At 44.1% G+C, this 20296-nt stretch overlaps 2 protein-coding genes across 2 annotated transcripts in view; one reads left to right on the plus strand and one right to left on the minus strand.

Annotated features, from left to right (window-relative positions):
* The window catches only part of MYLK4 (myosin light chain kinase family member 4), a 92157-nt gene that overhangs the window by 53243 nt on the left and 18618 nt on the right, over window positions 1-20296 (minus strand). Inside the window, exon 2 of the mRNA XM_083747263.1 lies at window positions 18189-18384. Coding sequence (XP_083603389.1) covers window positions 18189-18384 — 196 coding nt within the window. The remainder of the gene's footprint in view (window positions 1-18188; window positions 18385-20296) is intronic.
* The window catches only part of WRNIP1 (WRN helicase interacting protein 1), a 42413-nt gene continuing 41174 nt past the window's right edge, over window positions 19058-20296 (plus strand). Inside the window, exon 1 of the mRNA XM_083747312.1 lies at window positions 19058-19890. Within this exon, the coding sequence (XP_083603438.1) occupies window positions 19252-19890 (639 nt within the window). The 5' untranslated portion in view covers window positions 19058-19251. The remainder of the gene's footprint in view (window positions 19891-20296) is intronic.

Genomic DNA, 20296 nt, shown 5'->3' on the forward strand with positions numbered 1-20296 from the left:
GCCAGGCACTCCTGTCTTCCACTGCCTCCCGCAGTTTGGTCAGACTCATGTTTGTAGCTTCAAGAACACTGTTCAACCATCTTCCATACATGTAAAAGCATAGCTGGACACAATAAGGTTGTGGCACTAAGGAGATTGCAATTTTCTTCTTTCCTGGTGGAGCAATCTCCCCTTTCCTCCTCCATGAACCATTCTGGGGGTATACCTAAACCCCCAAAACTGATTGGGGGATGGGGGCCCATGAGGGGAAGAGGGAGATGAGCCTCATTGTCCTAGAGGGACTTCTTGTGCTGTCTCCAACTACTGCAACTGTGTAGTGGAACCTGGCCCTCTATATTGCTGAACCAAACAATCACCACCACAAAATTATAAATGAGCAACTGGAGCGTAATTTTCTCAAGTTACAAAATCCACCCAAATTTAAGGAATAGGCTGTAAATATGTAACCCAGAAATCTAATATGGCAGGAGGAAAGGGAAATGGACGTAAGATTCCTCCACCCCCACTGTAAATGGAAAGGACAGATCGGCTTTTAATTAATGGTGACAAGAAATAATCCAAATGACTGATGGTTTTTTTGCAGGGGGGGGAAGCCTTTCTTTTTCTTTGGAGAAAGACTGGCTGTAAATTACTGCTGTGTCAAGTGGTTCCACTCTTGGGATGGAGAAACTTGAGAAGAGCAGCATCTTGTTATGAAACAGACTCTCCACTTACCTCAGAGGCCCTCTTCTCCTGTCCCCTAATTTGGCCCCATCAGCTCTATCTCTCCCCCCCCCACCTCCCCGTTCTATTTGTAGAACTAAAAGGATGCTACTCAAAACTCCTTTGCCACAAGCTGTGGATGCAGAAATCACTGGGGAAATGCCATGGCCTTGTGCAATATGTGACAAAGAAAGCTCCGCTATCCCTTGTGGCCTTCAAATTCCTAAGGTATTGCTCTCCTATTGTCAACCCACTCTACTTCTCCCTTCTTCTAATTTATCAAGGATTCACTTGTACTATTTATTTGGAGTATATAAACACAGCTCTGTGGGGGCTTTTTCCCTACCCAACTTCCTATACAGTAAAGAAAATAAATAGACTGGTTCTTTAGTTGCACACCAGTAAGAATGCCTTGAGACAATAGAGAAATAGTGGAGTTTTATTGTGTTTGGGAGCATGCTCCAATAAGACTGTTAAGAATGTACATTAAACTTTTTAGTTGCTTTCTTTGTCCCACATCATACATTCGACCAGTAAGATCTAATTTGGTCACCATCTTGAAACCCATTAATCCTAACATACCAACTCTGTAGTACTACCCTGTGGTACTCAAAACCAGTTTATTCAGGATTGTAGCATAAGACACATGCATTAGGAGTGCCAACTTGGCCCTGCGACCATGGCTGCCATGGCCCTGGCACCGAAATTTGTGGGTGCCTGGCCCCTTCATGGGGAATTTGGTGGATGTTCAGGCACCCAGGGCTCCAGGGAATTGGCATCTATAACATACATTAAGAACCATGGTTTTGCTACCTATTTTGCACATTGTAAATTACTATTAAAAAAACACTAACACATAGCATTACAAATTAATGCAGTATCAAATTAATGCAGAATCACACAGGCAAGTTATAAATAGACCACTTATAGCATGGGTAGGCAAACTAAGGCCCGGGGGCCGAATCCGGCCCAATCGCCTTCTAAATCCGGCCCGCGGATGTTCCGGGAATCAGCGTGTTATTACATGAGTAGAATGAGTCCTTTTATTTAGAATGCATCTCTGGGTTATTTGTGGGGCATAGGAATTCGTTCATTTATTTATTTATTTTCAAAATATAGTCGGCCCCCCACGAGGTCTGAGGGACAGTTGACTTAGAGGGATTTTTAAAAAATGGTTTCTTTACGATAAGCTTGAATGAAACCCTATTTCTAACTTAGACCAGGTTTTCTCTTCTTGCTGATGAGAAGCAAATCTAGCCACACTTCAGTTCAGATATTCGAAACGATGAATATTTAACGTCATGCATATAGGGATATGACTGAGGACCACGCTAGGGGTGTCATATGTCTAGATTTTCCTGGAGATATCCAGAATACTTCAGTCAGCAGCAGTGTCCGGGTGGAAATTGGGAAAATGTCCTGGAAAATACAGACGTATGGCAGCCCATGTCGGCAGTGCCGTTTTTGCTGTTTCCCCATAGAAATAGCTCAAAAACGGCAACCCTAGACCCTTACCCAAGCTGTAGCTCAGGGCTTCCAAGCTTCCAAGCTGGAACTTACCTATGTTATCCTACAAGCTACTGCTGCAGCGCATCAGCTCCAGCAACTCCAACACTATTTGGTTTGGCCTCTGCCAAAAGCCAGAGCTTGAGCAAGGTCGTTTGAGAAAAACGCTTTCCTTTCTCCTACAAAAGCAAGTACCCGCTGTTCTTTGACTGCAGTCCAGTAAAATCCAGTAACCATGTTCTGACTTGGCTCTGAGTTATAGTCTATTTAGCTTCTTCTTTAGTAGTAAAGTATGAGTACAGTGGTACCTCAGGTTAAGTACTTAATTCGTTCCGGAGGTCCGTTTTTAACCTGAAATTGTTCTTAACCTGATGCACCACTTTAGCTAATTGGGCCTGCTGCTGCCGCCAGAGCATGATTTCTGTTCTCATCCTGAAGCAAAGTTCTTAACCCGAGATACTATTTCTGGGTTAGCAGCGTATGTAACCTGAAGCGTATGTAACCTGAAGCATATGTAGCCCGAGGTACCACTGTACAAGCCTTCCTGTCTTAAAAAGTCAGTGGTGTGGTGATTCTTTCTTATGAAGCATTTTGGGATTACTATATTCTTGGATCACTTTTGTTTTCTTTCCCATAGCCTACACATTGTGGGTCCTTTGGCACCCTGCTGTTTAATTTTCAGCTCGCATGTTCAGTTCAGTTGGTAGAGCCTGAGACTCTTATTCTGAGGGTTGTGGGTTCAAGACCCGTGTTGTGCAAAAGATTCCTGCTTTGCAGGGGGCTGGACTAGATGGCTCTTGGGGTACTACAGTTCTATGATTCTAAGTGCCAAAGCCACCATTCTCCATCTTCTTGCCTGGTTACCATACAAACTGGGAACTATAGGGTCTTTGGTACCTCCTTATTGTCTACAGGGCATTCACGTGCAAGTGTGGCACGAGGGAGCAGGAGCAGAGCTGCTATTTTGATCCATTGACCTCTGGGAGAGAGTAGAATCCTACAAAAGGTTATATTTGTGTCACTTGGTGGGACTCGGTATCTCTTTACTCCTGTGGCTACTATTACACTCTTCCTAAGGACCTGAGTGACATCTGTTTTTAAATACGATTCTGTTCTAATTCTAGGCACAGCCAGGGGGAGATCAAGTCGGGTTGTAGATTTCAAGCAAGTTGCTCTTTGCTGCAAAACATTGTTTACATTTTACTTCCCACCCCACCAACCAATCCTTCCATTTCGGTGTTCCCAGTTCTCCTTTCCTTGCCCTCTTTTCCTCATAACCCAGCTATTCCTAAACGGCCTCGGCCCAGTATACCTGAAGGAGCATCTCCACCCCCATCGTCAAGCCCGGACCCTGAGGTCCAGCTCCGAGAGCCTTCTGGTGGTTCCCTCAGTGTGAGAAATGAGGTTACAGGGAACCGGGCAGAGGGCCTTCTTGGTAGTGGCGCCCGCCCTGTGGAACATCCTCCCATCAGATGTCAAGCAAACAAACACCTATCTGACTTTTAGAAGACATCTGAAGGCAGCCCTGTTTAGGGAAGTTTTTAATGTTTGATGTTTTAGCGTGTTTTTAATATTCTCTTGTGAGCTTCCCAGAGTGGCTGGGGAAACTGAGAAGGCCCTCTGCCATGCACACAACAACAACACACATCTCAAATTATAGCACAGTTATTGCAATTCTGAAGCAGGAAGCGTTTAGCTGATTTCCACTTCACCCTTCTGCTGGCAAGATTTAAGCAGGAAAACGGCTAATAAAAGTCTCTCACACACACATGCAACCACGCAGAGAGAAAGCATTTGGGGATAAATATCTTTCCTCCCTTGAAAACTTTACTTGCTGGGTTTGGCTAGAACGCAGGTGTTTTTAATGGTTTCGAAAACACAACACGTGGGGGAAAGTCATCACAGAAACAGTAACGGCCCAAAATAGGCAAATGCATGGAAGGTACTTTCGCCGGAACACACAGGACTCAGCGACAAGCTTACACCAACACTTTCCGAATCAGAAGCTGGAGTTTCTGCTGCACCAGCACCTGCTACTCTGTTGACAGCTACAGGTTTCCAAATTTCCATGATGCACAAACGCTGTCAACATCTCTTCAAAGGTCCATTATCTCTCACATGGACATGAAACCCGATGTCCGTCTTACAACTGCACAAACCCTACATGGAAGGAAGCACATGTCTAGCTCTTCCAAGGGGCGCACTATTTGCCACCTTTTCCTCCTGGCATCTGTGCAAGTCACGTTTCCCCCTGCTTTCCAATTTCCAGCAAATAGGCAGGCTATTTCTAGATGCCCACGAGAAGCGTTTAATTGGACCTCAAAGCCACATCCTTAATCTGTACGTGACCGCGGTCTCCAGGGAGTCCCTGAAGACAGGTTGCTCAGACAGTAAGCAGGTGTTGTGTGCCTAGCCGAGAAGATACTGGAAGCTCTGCATGACAGTTTCTAGAGCTGGATTCCGCAAACCTCTATTTTTAATTGATTAACCTTGAAAAGAAGGTGAAAACAGCTGGCATGCACACTACAAGCCTGCCCATGGTGGTGTTACGGCAAAATGAGATGTGATTGTGGTAGCCACATATATTTGAAATGATTCTTCTCCATGGACAGGTAGAGTTTACAGATAGAGAGTCTACTTTCAGCAACATCAGGTTGGGAAGAAGAAGAAGAGTTTGGATTTGATATCCTGCTTTATCACTACCCTAAGGAGTCTCAAAGCAGCTAACAATCTCCTTTCCCTTCCTCCCCCACAACAAACACTCTGTGAGGTGAATGAGGCTGAGAGACTTCAGAGAGAAGTGTGACTAGCCCAAGGTCACCCAGCAGCTGGGAGAGGAGAGGAGGCATGGCTGAGAGGAACACAGTCTTTCTGCTCTCTGTCCATTGCTTAAGAGAATTTATTTTCCTCCTCTTGTCCGGTTTATTCCTGGTATTGGAATCAGGATGAAAGCAAAGTGCCCAATTTGACAGGTCACAGGGAAGTAAAGTGGAAGAGTTCAAGTCTCCTCACCAGAACGTATGAGGTTAAAACACCAATTTGGATCAAAATATTCTTGCTATCCTCAGTGCAAGACAAAAGTGGAAAGCAAGATTTCCTCACTACGCATGGAAACAGGAGTCATGCAATCCTTTCTCCTGCTAAACCATAGATGGATTATTAGTTTTTCCAGCTCTGTGAAAATCTAGTTTATTATACCTGATCAAGTTATCTACCAAACAAAAGCATTAAAGTCCCACCCCCCCTGCATATTATATATCACACATTGTTCTTCCTTGTGTCTGCAATGGCACTACCCTACTTAAATCAATTGATGAATTTGCAGGAGATATTCTTTTTGGAAAGACATACATTGCAAAGACCTGGGAGGTGGAGCAGGCAGGCTGCTCTTAATCAGAGGAGGGAACAGATGTATAAATGAAAGTATGCAAGCAAAAGGACAGAGAGATTAAGGACAGCAACTCGTCCCTGTCCATCAGCCATGTTCACTTGCCTTTGGCAGCAGGTAAGTGGTGATTTGCATGAATGTGCAGATCGCTCCCTCACGGCCAAACAGCATGTGGCATTAACATGGTAGTAGGGAGGGTGGTCCCAGTCAAAACTGCGTCCCCAGTGGGATAAAAAAGCAGCTTGTTGCTACTTTCAGCCAGAACCATAGCAGGAGAGGAAGGACTGAACTCTCCCTCCTCATGCCCTGTGGTCCCACAACCACTTGGACTCTCCAGTGACTGCTGTTTGCATCACACACACACACACACACACACACACACACACTAAAACCTGCAATTAAAGCTGCACCTAGTTTTGTTCCTGTGTGTCAAGTTATCTTTATCCTTAGCACACAAACTGCAATGAAACCCTTCACACAACTTTGCACGGCACAGAGATGCTTTTTACCTAAATGGCAAGGTAGGGCAACACAGTCCATGTTAGCTGGTAATTTCTCTGTTTTGGCTCTGAATTTCATCTGCATCACTGCTGCAATTTACTGTGGGCTGGAAGTTCTAGTTTCTCCTCTTTCTGTTCACAGGAAAGCCAAATAACGGAAAGCCATGTTCTTCCCATATAATCCCACCCAGAGCTAGACCCTTCCTCAGGCACTTTTAGCAGAATTATGCTAAGTGGCAACCAGGGCCAGATTAAGGTTTGATGAGGCCCTAAGCTACTGAAGGTAATGGGGCCCTTTATATGCCCAGCTGTACTTTGTCAACAACAAACTGTCACTGTTTTTTGTGTTGAATATATGCTATATGGTAATTTATGGACCTAATAGGTATCTAAAGCCATTTGCACATAACAAAATATTTATTTTATCAAAGTAATTGTATTTTTTTCTTTACATTTTTTGGGGGGCCCCAAGAGAGCAGGGCCCCAAGCTATAGCTTGTATAGCTTATACGTAAATCCGGCACTGGTGGCAACAAAGGGAAGGACCTTTTTGGTAGTGGCAACCTGTCTCTAAAAAGCTCTCCACATAGAAACTTGCCTCACAGATACATTGTTATAACTTAGTGAGTGTTTTAAGATTTGCCTCCTGTTATTTTATTTCTGCATTTCATGTCCGATCGATTTAATTGTGCACTGCCCTGAATTTCTACACTGACTGGAGGACAGAATGAAAAGCTTTTAAACAGACAGACATCTCCTTCCATTAGCTTTCCAACCAATGCAAAATACCCACATGGCCTTATATTAAGAAAAATAATATTTGTTTTGTCATGAAGTTAAACCTTTTCCTGCTGTTTCTTACTCCCTATATACAGCTGTATGCTGGACTGATAATAAACATTTTCTTTAACTGCAGAAAAGGTCAGACCAAGAAACATCCCCACATTAAGCGACCACAGAAGGCACAGTATATTTTCCACAGTGCTGTGAAGTGACAGCATGCTGCGGGCATTGTGGGTAATTTAAATGGCGGTCAGCTTTCAGACTCAGCTGCCTGGTATGGGGATGGGGGATAGCCTTGGCAACATTAGTGGATATTTCTGAAGCACTTGAATTTTGGGTGCTGATGCCAGTCTTTGGTGTTCTGTTTATTACTTATTATTCATACTAATGCTTTCACACATACCTTTCAAAATGGATTACACAATCAAAAGAATACAAATTTACAAAACACAACAAAAAACCAAAATCACCAAGAAGACAAGAACTTTCACAAGGAATGGGAAAAGTTTATAATTTATTTACGAGACCACTGTGAGCAGGTTAAAGCATTAGCAGGATTTTAACCACACTTGCAAAGTAATGGAAAGCATGGATAATTTAGAAGGATTAAAAATTTGGATAAGTATTGATATGCAGTTGTAAATAATACCGTTAGGACCCATGGAAGGGATGGAGGGAAGTCAGGAGATTCAGAGCAATCTCAATCTTTGGATTTGGAACTGTTTTTGTTGTTGTAAGTTTATATTTTTAAAAATCATATATCCCAGCATCACCACACAAAACAAGACTCAAGGAAAAAGTGAAACCAGCAATCACACGAAAACACAACAGCAGTACAATCCTGTACACATTTACTTGAAAGTAAGCTCCACTGTTACTCTCGGGTCAGAAAATCCATAACACAGCTGAAAAGTTCGCTCCTGTTCCGTTCATGGCTCAGATGCCAAGGAACCATTATCCTTAGGATATTTTTTCACCACTGGAGGTCACTGCAACCTTAATGTTTCCTTCCCAAGTTCCTGACAGACTACTTCTCTATTTGATGCTGGCATTCATAAAGCATAACTCAGAGCAGTTTACCTTCCTCTGCTAACAGACGTCATTGTCCATGTACCAGTAGCCATGGCAAAGTCAATTTCTCCCCTCCTTCCCCACAACATGTGGGTCCCCACTCAAGACAATTCGCTGCCTGGCCCAAAGGAAAAGATGTCTCTCCCATTCCATGCACAAACTAGCAATTAAATCTTGACACTGGAGTTTAATTAAAACATTGGCAGTTGGGAAGCAACTCCCCTGAGCCAAGGAGATAAATAACTTTAGATGGCATCTGAAGGCAGCCCTGTATGGTAGCTTTTTAATGTTTAATTACGTTTTTACATATGTTGGAAGCTGCCCAGAGTGCCATTCAGATGGGTGGAGTGTAAATAATAAAATGGTTGTTGTTGCTGTTGTTGTTGTTGTTGTGAAATAGGACGTCCCTGTTTTCATCCGAGAAATATTGGAGGGTATGTTAACTCATTCATTCGTTTATTTCATTTATATCCTACCTTTTCCTCCAAGGAGCTGGGGCAACCCAATAAGATGTGTGGGTATAAATAGTAAAATTATCATTATGGGATGGGATGTCCCTATTTTAATCGGAGAAATGTTGGAGGGTATGCAGTCATATCCTAAGCATTCAAAACTCTACATACTACACAAAGTCAATTCAAGTGAATTAAAGGGTTAGTATAGTGTTCTCTGTGGAAAACAAGCACAACATTTTGCATTTTTGAAATTTAGCTATACACTAAGCTGCCAGGATTGCGTTGATTATTGCAGCTAACACTCAAAAACACCAAATCCATAGCAATTAGTACTATTTTCCTGAATTTACTCAGCATCACAATATGCTGCGTTGATGGAAATTTGTCCCAAAAAAAGGTCTGAGGATAAAGAATTTTTAAACCCCACCCAATTATTTTAAAACATGAATGGAATACTCAGGTGCATTAAGAAATAGACATTGCAATGACATGAAGCCTTGCTGCTCAAATGTTTTCAGAGTTTTGACACTTAAGCTACACATAATTTGGGAGACGAGACCCACACCAGCTGTTAACATCCAACCCACATTATCATTAACAGATGAAAACTGACCTAGCTCTTCCACATGGGCAGGTAACCCAGTCAGACGACATGAAGAATCACTCTACCAAAATACGAATGATGAATGAAATGAGACTAACCCATTCAGTGAGGGGCAGGGACATTCTCAGATACTGTATATAAAAGCCTCTTCATTTTCTGGCAATGTAAAGGGAATTTAAAGTGGGTGTAAACGAGAGCTAAGTTCATTTTAAGGTCTCTTTTGGCTGCCAGAAGTGCTGCAATGCAAATGAGAGTCAGGCCGATAGTGGTATGGATATATTTGTTGTTTCTTTAAATAAACAAAGCAATCTTGCGCAGGAAGATATAGGGGTCCTTTGACTCTCGTAAAAGTGACACACTCAATGAATATGGGGAGTTTCCCGCTGCCACTACAATGTACGTGGTTGTGCCATGCTTATCATTTTAATCCTCACATGCAAATGTACAGTGGTACCTCAGGATGAGAACAGAAATTGTGCTCTGGTGGTGCAGCGGCAGCAGGAGGCCCCATTAGCTAAAGTGGTGCTTCAGGTTAAGAACAGTTTCAGGTTAAGAACAGACCTCCAGAACAAATTAAGTACTTAACCCAAGGTACCACTGTAATCCGTTTTTTAAAGAGGTTGGTCCATATCCATCTTCATCCTAAACTAATACAGTGGTACCTCAGGTTAAGTACTTAATTTGTTCCGGAGGTCCGTTCTTAACCTGGAACTGTTCTTAACCTGAAGCACCACTGTATCTTCCTCTCCTCTGTTTGTTGAGTTCAACTTTGTCTATTCTAGGTTGTAAGCTCCTTGTGGGCAGGGTCTGTCTATTTTTGACTAAGTAATTCTGTAAAGTATCAAATGCATTGATGCTAGTTTTTAACATCTGCATTTCTCCAAATGTTGTGATGCAATTCTCCCAACATAACAAAATTTGTACAAAAAGACTGGTCATTTTTGAACTGGTCATTTTTGGCCTCCAAACTGATTAACTATACCAGACATAGGCAAGCTCGGGTCCCCAGATGTTTTGGGACTACAACTCCCATCACCCCTCACCACTGGTCCTGTTGGCTAGGGATGATGGGAGTTGTAGTCCGAAAACATCTGGAGGGCCGAGTTTGTCTATGCCTGAACTACACAGTTCTGTGGCATCACTAATTACAGTTTGGTCAATGGTGGTCACTGTTCATTGCCCTTTCTATCTATCATAAATACATCCAACACAAACAAGTTAATATTACAAGATGCAATTCCAGAAGGAACATTTCTATGATTGGCTCGAGTCAGAAACAGTGTTTGAAAATACCGTGGCTCGTAGAACACACACACACATTAATTAAGGAATTAATGGCATTTGCCGAATGTTGTGCTACCCTTTGTGACTTTGGAATGTAGCTATGGGGTCAGGTTTCCTTCAAGGTCGTTGAATGTAACCAGATAAAGAGTAATATAAAAAGAGAGAGTAATGAAGTTCTCGTACACAGACATCCAGATCTGGTGGGACTAATTAACAAATTCTTAGATCTTATTTTTATTCAGCAGACAAGTGGCTAACACATAGCAAGTGCGACATGTAAGAGGAAACAGATGCCAAGCCTCAAGCAATGTGAGAAACACGTCTTTCTTTTGATTGACAAGCGCATGTGCTGGGACCTGTGTCACAATCCGCCTTTCTAGAAAGCTATACTTAACTGAATAAAAATGTACACATTCTCTCTTTTTCATGATGTGGGCCTTTGAGACTGATTTCATTTCTTTGAGTCTTGTTGGCCAAGTTGGGTGGCTTACAGTTGGGTGGTTTAAATGCTTGGTTAAAGCATTTATTTTTTAATACCCACCCAACATTGCTCCGAAGAATATAGGGAACATCTTATTGTTCCTCAGGAAGTTTCTCCCATATTTAATCTCACCACACACAAATACATCATATCATAGCTGTCAAGTGTCCCTTATTTGGCGGGACAGTCCCTTATCCCAGCGCCATGTCCCGCTGCTGTCCCTTATTGATGATGTCCCTTAAATAAGCTACTGAAGGTAATGGGGCCCTTTCTATGTCCAGATGTCCTTTGTCAACAACAAATTGTTGCTGTTTTTTTGTGTTGAATATATGCTATATGGTAATTTATGGACCTAATAGGTATCTAAAGCCATTTGCACGCAACAAAATATGTATTTTATCAAAGTAATTGTTGATCCCTTATTTTGGCTGCTGATCCCTTATTTTCGAGGCTGCTGGTCCCTTAGTTTCAAATCTGTAAGTTGACAGCTATGCATCATATACACATCTACATTGGTCACCTTGAGCCAATTACAACCTCGGCGCCCAACCTACCACACAGGATTGTTGTAAAGACAAACGTGTGAGAGGAAATATCACGTGAAACACCTTCCACAGATAAATGAAATGAAATAACATTTTAGCAGTAAGCTGCCTTGAGGAGTCCCTGTCAGGGAAAAAGGCAGGATGTAATAATAATAGGGCTCCATTTACAATAAATGAATCAACTCTCTCCGCGTTTCCTAATAAATGGCTGGCTGTAGAAGCATCGCAATTAAAAAATTTAAAGTGGATTGATGACCTTTTCCTTCAAAATTATAGGAAGGGATTCGTATGGCAGCTTCATTCATTTGGTGCAGGGATTTTATTTTCCGTATAAATAGGATTCCGTTTTTGTAACTACACACACACACACACACACACACACACACACACACTATTTTTGAATGTTATCCTAGATGTGGAGGGGAGGAAAAAGGGGGGGGAGACATTCCAAGATCAAATCAGAAACCATGGTGGCTTCTGTAATTCCAGGACTCTCCCTAGAAAAATGGGACACTTGGAGAGTATGTTTTTACTTCACTGTTGCAGAGGAGCCATCAAAAATTTAAATGCTGTTGGAGCCATAGTTAATGATCTTGTAATGTCCCTTCTTATATGGCCCAGCATATAAGCCCAGCCAGAGAATCAATATGGAAATGGCAGAATTCTCCAAGAAATTTGGATGGGCACACGAAGGTGCAATAAATATCAAAATGGGTGGAAAGTTTGCATGTAATAGCAGCCGCTGGACAGTTCCAGCCATTTGCACGCAACAAAATATGTATAACACAGCCATAACACAGCAGAATTAGAAAGAAAATACAGTGGTACCTCAGATTAAGAACTTAATTTGTTCTGAAGGTCCGTTCTTAACCTGTAACTGTTCTTAACCTGAGGTACCACTTTAGCTAATGGGGCCTCCCGCTGCCACTGTGCTGCTGCCGCCCGATTTCTGTTCTCATCCTGAAGCAAAGTTCTTCACCCAAGATACTATTTCTGGGTTAGCGGAGTCTGTAACCTGAAGAGTCTGTAACCTGAAGAGTCTGTAACCTGAGGTACCACTGTATAAAACAAGTGTGACTCTTTTATTTTTCAGCCCCTTACTTAATAATAATAATTTTATATGTTGCAAATACAACAAAAGAACAAGGGAAGAAATATTGCCAGATCACATTAGCAATAAAAGTATTCCCTCAATTCTAACTTAAACATATATATTACTATTAGTAGTCCATGTGCCCAGATAGATAGCCGAATGAGATTGATGAGATAGCAGCAGTTTCATATTTAGCATTGCCTGGGAATTCTAAGACACACACAAAAAAACCAGTGCCGTTTTGAATGGCTCATTCTGCCATCTTGATTCCCAGTGGCGTCCAGCTACCATATATTTACAGAAGCCGGGCTCCTTGGTCTCAGAAACCATCATGCAAAATTTGGTTATATTTTAAGGGGTGTCCAAATGCATAGCAAACCAACAAACAACTTTCTAGAATATATCTATTAGACACGTTCAAATGTGCAAAGGACAGGAAGGACTTCAGACCAGCTGAGTGGTGGATGCTGGGAGTTTATCCTTCCCACCCTGAAGGATAAGCCTCTTTGCAACCATGAGGGGTTCACAGAAACCATCTTCATTGGCATCTGTCACTCCTCACATCACAAGAAGAGCTGCAACTGATACAGGCAATAACGAGCTAAATGGGCTATTGGTTGAAACTCAGTGTTTCTCAAATTGGGTCACCAGATGTTCTTGGACCACAACACTCCCCATCCTAACCACTAGTCCTGCTCCTTAGGGATTATAGGAGGTGTCCTGGAATAATATTTCACTGTGGTTAAAAACTGGATCTGTCAGTCAGAACAAAAGATACCCATACCTCTCCACCTAGTCCAAAGTTTGAATTCCACCATAGGGAAGACTTTTTCATCCATCCCCATACTGTGCAATCTTGGAGTGCTGTGATGCTTATCTCAAGGATTGAATTGACTAGCACTGAAAAAGCTGCTCCTATCCATTCTGAAGGAAATCAGCCCTGAGTGCTCACTGGAAGGAGAGATTGTGAAGCTGAGGCTCCAGTACTTTGGCCACCTCATGAGAAGAGAAGACTCCCTGGAGAAGACCCTGATGTTGGGAAAGATGGAGGGCACAAGGAGAAGGGGGCGACAGAGGACGAGATAGTTGGATAGTGTTTTCGAGGTTACCAGCATGAGTTTGACCAAACTGCGGGAGGCAGTGGAAGACAGGAGTGCCTGGCGTTCTCTGGTCCATGGGGTCACGAAGAGTCGGACACGACTAAACGACTAAACAACAACAACAAATAAATACCTGAAACATTTAAGGCCTTGCCAGAACCTTGAACCGGGTTTGGTAGCCCATAGGCAGCCAATCCAGTGCATTTAGAAGTGAGGTTACAGGGAACCAGGCAGAGGGCCTTCTCAGTGGGGGTGCCCGCCCTGTGGAATGCCCTCCCACCAGATGTCAAGGAAATAAACAACTATCTGACTTTTAGATGACACCTGAAGGCAGCCCTTTTTAGGGAAGTTTTTAATGTTTAATTTTTTTATCATGTTTTTAATATTCTGTTGGGAGCCGCCCAGAGTAGCTGGGGAGGCCAGGCCAGAGGTCATAATTTATTATTATATTATTATCATTTAGGATAATATTTAGGATGCGGGACGCGGGTGGCGCTGTGGGTTAAACCACAGAGCCTAGGACTTGCCAATCAGAAGGTCAGCGGTTCAAATCCCCACGATGGGGTGAGCTCCTGTTGCTCGGTCCCTGCTCCTGCCAACCTAGCAGTTTGAAAGCACGTCAAAGTGCAAGTAGATAAATAGGTACCACTCCAGCGGGAAGGTAAACAGCATTTCCGTGCGCTGCTCTGGTTCACCAGAAGCAGCTTAGTCATGCTGGCCACATGACCTGGAAGCTGTACGCCAGCTTCCTCGGCCAATAAAGCGAGATGAGAGCCGCAACCCCAGAATCGGCCACGACTGGACCTAATGGTCAGGGATCCCTTTACCTTTACCTTATTTAGGATAGGTATTACACCTTCCAGTCCGGCTGTTCCAATGAGGAACCAGGCAGCCACATTCTTCACCACTTCCAGACAGCCTTTAGGGACAGCGCTATGTAGGGCACATAAAACAATAATCCAAGTGCAAAGTCACCAGAGTATGGATGACTGATTCCAGACTATCTTGGTCCCAGAACAACCATGACTGGTGAACCAGCCAGAGTTGGAAGGCGAACTGTGTCTCCAATGACAACACTGGGCAAAGGAGCATCTCCAAGCTATGTACTTGATCGCAAAAGAGGAGTGTTATTCCACCTATATTTGCTCCACTCCATCACCACTGAGCGAAACCATGCTTACCATTTTTTCCTAACTGAATAATCTTACACATGGCAAGGCCAGCTTTGAGTCCTTAACTGAGGAATAAAAAAAAATATATGCATTCATCTATAAAACCATTATTTTGCAATCATCAAATACGAATCGATCCTATGGGAAATCTGTTCCTGCTTGGGGAAATGGAGAGGGAAAAGAGAAGACATGGTGACCTGTCTACCGAATAATGGGTAAAATAATGGAAGTTTGCCTGTTGGGACGGAGAAGTCTGATTGTAAATACTTTTCAGGGGAGTTCAAATAGTGGGTTGACTTGATAATGAATGGTACAAGTAACAGGTTAGCTAACTACAAACATTGTCTCTCCCAGCAGAGGTCACTAGAGGATGTTTCATGGATCAATGAGAATTTAGGATGGCCATGAAGGTGGAAGGATGCAACCTTTCAAAATGTGAAGACAAAATATGCCACTGGCCTAGAATTCTACACCAACTTATGATATATAACTCTAGAATACATCATCTTGCACTTCTATTTCGTCTCTTTCAGTTTCTAAAATTGCATTTTTACCAGTTTTTCAAATACAGCAAGCCTAAAAGAAGAGATACACTTAGGAAAATCTTTAAAGCATATAAAGCGAATGTTGCCTGGACACCATAACCTGTTTTTGCAAACTATCAACAGTTGACTCCGTATCAAAAGGCAAGCCTGCTACTGAAATGTATCCACCCTCCTCAAAAGCATTTCAGCTACCTGTGTATCTGCAGATACTTCGGTCTTTCTCTTGCTTCCATGGTTTAGTAAGAGAGTCCACAGCACGTGCCAAAGGAATGAGGCTAAGAAGCAGAAGCAACCAGCGATCCAGACAGCTTTTCCTTTCGAAAAGAGACCCATTTTGGGGTGGGTGGGGTGGGGATGTTTTAGTATTGGGGGCAGGTTTGGGGCATTGCTAGGGAAATTTTGCCGGGCTCATTCAGTGGCCTTGCTCAGCCCAGCCAGAACTACCTAGCTATGGAAGGCATGGATATGCTGCCGGCTGGAAGGAATCCACTGGCAAACTTGATCAGACCTATAAGGGAAGCAACGTGATGGCCCAGTGACAAGCACGAAACAGGTGCAGAGAAGATGGGCAGAGCCTCGCTTGGAAGATAATTCATCTGACATTCTCAAATGGACCAGGGCTGTGAGCATCAACCTCAGCAGTTCCTAACTTCTGCTGCAAGTCATCTGCTCTATCGTTTTCTATCCCTCTAATAGCTGAAAAGGGAGGAGAGGGGAAAAATGCAAGGGAGATGCAAGGGACTTGGGTGTGGGTGGAGGGCAGAGACATCAAAACAAGGGGTGGAAATCTGTTACATATGTTAAATGTTAAAATTGGGCAATGGACAATATAAAAAGGTAAAGGGACCCCTGACCATTAGGGCCATTCGTGGCCGACTCTGGGGTTGCGGCGCTCATCTCGCTTTACTGGCCGAGGGAGCTTCCGGGTCATGCGGCCAGCATGACTAAGCCGCTTCTGGCGAACCAGAGCAGCGCACGGAAACGCCGTTTACCTTCCCGCCGGAGCGCAGATGGTTGGACAGTGTTCTCGAAGCTACCAACATGAGTTTGACTAAACTGCGGGAGGCAGTGGAAGACAGGAGTGCCTGGCGTGCTCTGGTCCATGGGGTCATGAAGAATCGGGCACGACTAAACGACTAAACAACAACAACAACAACCACACCCTTCAACATTTGTCTGACAAAAATAGGGACATCCTAAGGAAAAGCAGGACATTCTGGGATCAAATTGGAAACTGGGACAGCTTCTGTAAATCCAGTACTGTCCCTGGAAAAAAGGGACATTTGGAGGGTCTGCAGTCGGGGTGCAAATTGGCGATAGCACTGGCTAAAGTTTGTAACTGCATGGTTTGGAAAACCAATCTGCCAAGCGGTCAGTGTTCAAGCTGATCAGCGTGCTTTTCAGGCTGTGTGCATAAAAGTACTGTTGCCTATTTCCAATTTCTCTAAGTGGTGAGAAGCTTCAGGAGTGCAGCTCTTACCTGGGTTCTCTGTGTTTTCCCTTCTTCCCCACACATCTGTCCTGCCGCCCCAAGCCCAATTTAAGCAATATGAAAGTTCTGACCCAAATGCAGCTGTATGTAGAAGGGAAATACATATGAAATACAGTTTGAAACCTAGCAGTCAATACCACGATCCAAACACAATACATGTACTTGGAAGTAACCATGCAGGGCTTTTTCTTTTCTCAATGAAACCTATTTTTAACTAATTAAAGCCACAGGTGAAATTTGCCATCACTGCTCCTGCATGATTCCCTTTAATATAGCAAAAAGTGGACGGGAGAAGGAGGACAGTATTTTGTGGAGTGCTCAACGTGGAGGAGACTTCCACCTAGAGGAAAGTTGTGCAACTGCTCCTTGTATGAGATTAATTTCAGATACCCTTCACAATTAGCCAAGCGCAAAGATCTTTTAAAATTACTTCCTTTGCCCTTTGAAACAACCGAACAAGTACAAAACAAACCTCCTGTCAGCAACCTTAAAAATTGTAATCTTAGATTGCACAATCTTTTTGCACCAAATTTAAGCACAAGGATTTGTTCAGTCACTTGCAGCAATAAAACATGGGAGCAATGCCTATATGTTTTTGGCTTCCAAAAAACGTTCACAAACCGGAACACTTACTTCCAGGTTTGCGGCGTTCGGGAGCCGATTTGTTTGTCAACTAAGCCCTTCGGGAACCAAGGTACTAATGTACAGCTTTCTAGCACAAACCAAGGCCACATGCTCTGAAACATTCCTACTGGTTTCAAAACAGACATAATCACATATGGTCATAATTATGTGGTCTTACACTGTAAGACACCTCGAAACCTCATAGCACCTTTTATTTCAGTCTTTTGAAAACTTTCACACAGGCAACACGGAAACCATAAGCTCTCAGTCCTGTCACCTCCCTCAACTAATCCAACTGCTTTCAACTGTATTCATTTACTGAAATTGTTTATACACCACTTTCAAACCATCACAGCCTTACTCCAATCCTACACCCATGTGCAACATGACATCTTCTACCCTAGGAATCATCAAGTGGACCAACTTTTTGACTATCCTTAGTCAAATCAGCCTTTGAATCGAGACTGGCCACGAGGCAAGATGAGGCGACCGCCTGAGGCAGCAGCAGCCACGCTGGCAGATGATGTTCCTGGCGTACATCTTCACTCACTCCCTTCTTCCCTGATGGTGAGGGAGGCATCATTTTGTGGTTCGCCTCAGGCACCAAAATGTATTGGCCAGGACCTGCTTGGAATAATTTTATATTTCCAAGAAGATAATATGTTCACGAACATGCTTCTCTGTTCAGCAACCATCTGATGTCACAGAAAGCAGACCAATAGTTTGTAACCTTTTATACGCACACAAGTGTTTACTTCATTCTGTGTGTGAATGGATGATTCTGTGTGTGTGCGTGTGTGCGCGTACACACACACACACACACACATTTGTAATCTTCACATACCTCTTCTTCGCTTTTGACTGCCTCCAATTTTTGGAAGAACGCCATGGTGTCCTCCCGGCTGTTGTAATACCGCGTGTTCATTTCATCCATCCGGTTGATCTTATAGAATTTCGAATGGTAAGCTACAACATGTTTCTCCATCATGGTTCCGTAAAGTACTGAATAGGAGTGGCTCCCGATATCTCCTGTCTGTTGTCTGCAATAAAAGGAAACAAACAGAATGTGTTTAACATGGCAGCAAACTTAGCATCCAGCAAAGCCATGTATTCAGAACAGCATAGCAGCCAGACCTGCATGTGCCTATTGAGCAAATCTTCAATCGATTGCCACAAAACAGTGTTTCAAAAGCATGCACAACTGAACTTTAATTTATAGTCTTTGACTATGGAGATTCCTTAGGACCTGATCCCTAATAATCACGAGGATGATGCTTAGTGTACAAAAGCTTTCACAACCGCCAAATCCCTGAACAGAGGGCTCCCCAAATTTCGGGGGGAGGGGTTAATGTGCAGTTCTATCTTCTTGGAAGCAGGTATCCATGGGACAGGACTGAAAAACCTGCCCACTGAGTGCCCCTGTACTGAGGCGAGTAATGTGTAAAAGGCATGTCTAATTTGTATAAATGGCTGTGCACATTATGCACAACAAATGTTAGCGATTATGGCATTTTCCGTCCGCCTCTCAAGCTCCGATCCAACTTCAGTCGAGCTCGGCAGGACCCATAGCTGTCAACTTTTCCCTTTTCTTGCGAGGAATCCTATTCGGAATAAGGGAATTCCCCTTTTAAAAAGCGAAAAGTTGACAGCTATGGCTCCTCCCGCTTAAAGAACTACGATTCCCGACAGCCCGCTGGGCTTGTCGGGAAAGGAGGTGTTAACTTTTCTCCTCTTCCTGCCCGGGCAAGTTCCTATAGCTCAACTTCTGGTTTCGTTTTGACTGTTTTGGATCTCTGTCTCCTTGGAGAGGATCCCTAAAAGAGGTGCCTTTCCAAGAGGCAAGGGGGAGAAGCCAAGGAGCCAGCCTCAATTCCGTGGGATTCCCCCCTCTTTCCTTGGCCCTGGAAATGGAAGGAGAGGACGTGGAGGAAGGGCTTTTCGTGACCTGCCCCGTTTGCCTGCGGGAGCTCCCCGCCACCTCCATCAACTCACATCTGGACAGATGTTTGCAGCAGCAAAGCGAAGCGGGAGGCAGCGAAGTCCCAGAGGATGCGGAGCGAAGCGGCATCGACGGCAGCAGCAGCAGCAGCCCAAAGGACGCGGGGATGGGCGCGTCTTGCCGGAAGAAAATGCGCCTCTCCAACTCCCCGGAGAGGAGCAGCGGGGAAGAGCGCGCGGGGATGGGTAGACCCGATTCAGCCCCGCTGTTCTCCCTTTTCCACAAGGCCAGGAGCTCCGGGACACCTCGGAGCGCCTCTGCTGCTGCCGCCGCCCCGTCTCCATCTCCATCCCGGGCGCAAACGGGAGAGAAACAGCCGGACGGGGAGGATCATCGGGGCTCAGGTGCGCGTGGCTCCGAGCTGGGCTGGGAAAGCCTGGCCCGAAAGCTGGAAGGGAAGCCCCTGGCGGACAAGCTGCGGCCCAGCCTCCTGGAAGACTACGTGGGGCAGGATCAGGCGCTGGGCGAACGGACGCTCCTGCGCTCCCTGCTGGAAGTGCACGAAATCCCCTCGTTCATCCTCTGGGGGCCGCCGGGTTGTGGCAAGGTGAGTAGTTGCAAGGGATCCCCCCGGGGTCGTCTAGTCATCTCCTCCAGTCCCCTGCAGTGCAGGAATCCAGCCCTTCCTCAGTGGGGATCGAACCACCAGCTTTATTTATTTATTTATTTATTTATTTAATTTTTATACCGCCCTATTCCCCGGCGGTCTCAGGGCAGTTCACAGAATAAAATCAAAATAGAAAACCACAAAATACATAATAAAAATAAACAACAAACCAGTAGCCTCCCTCCAACAACAAAAAAACCCCCACACATTTTAAAAGGGCATAGGATGTAAATCAGATCAACCAAGGGCTTGGTTAAAAAAGAACATTTTGCCTGCCTAAAGGTGTATAATGAAGGCACCAGGCAACCTTCCCTGGGGAAAGCATTCCACAGATGGGAGCCATGCT

This window comes from Podarcis gaigeae (assembly GCF_964106915.1).
Source record: "Podarcis gaigeae genome assembly, chromosome: 7".
Taxonomy (NCBI): Eukaryota; Metazoa; Chordata; class Lepidosauria; order Squamata; family Lacertidae; genus Podarcis; species Podarcis gaigeae.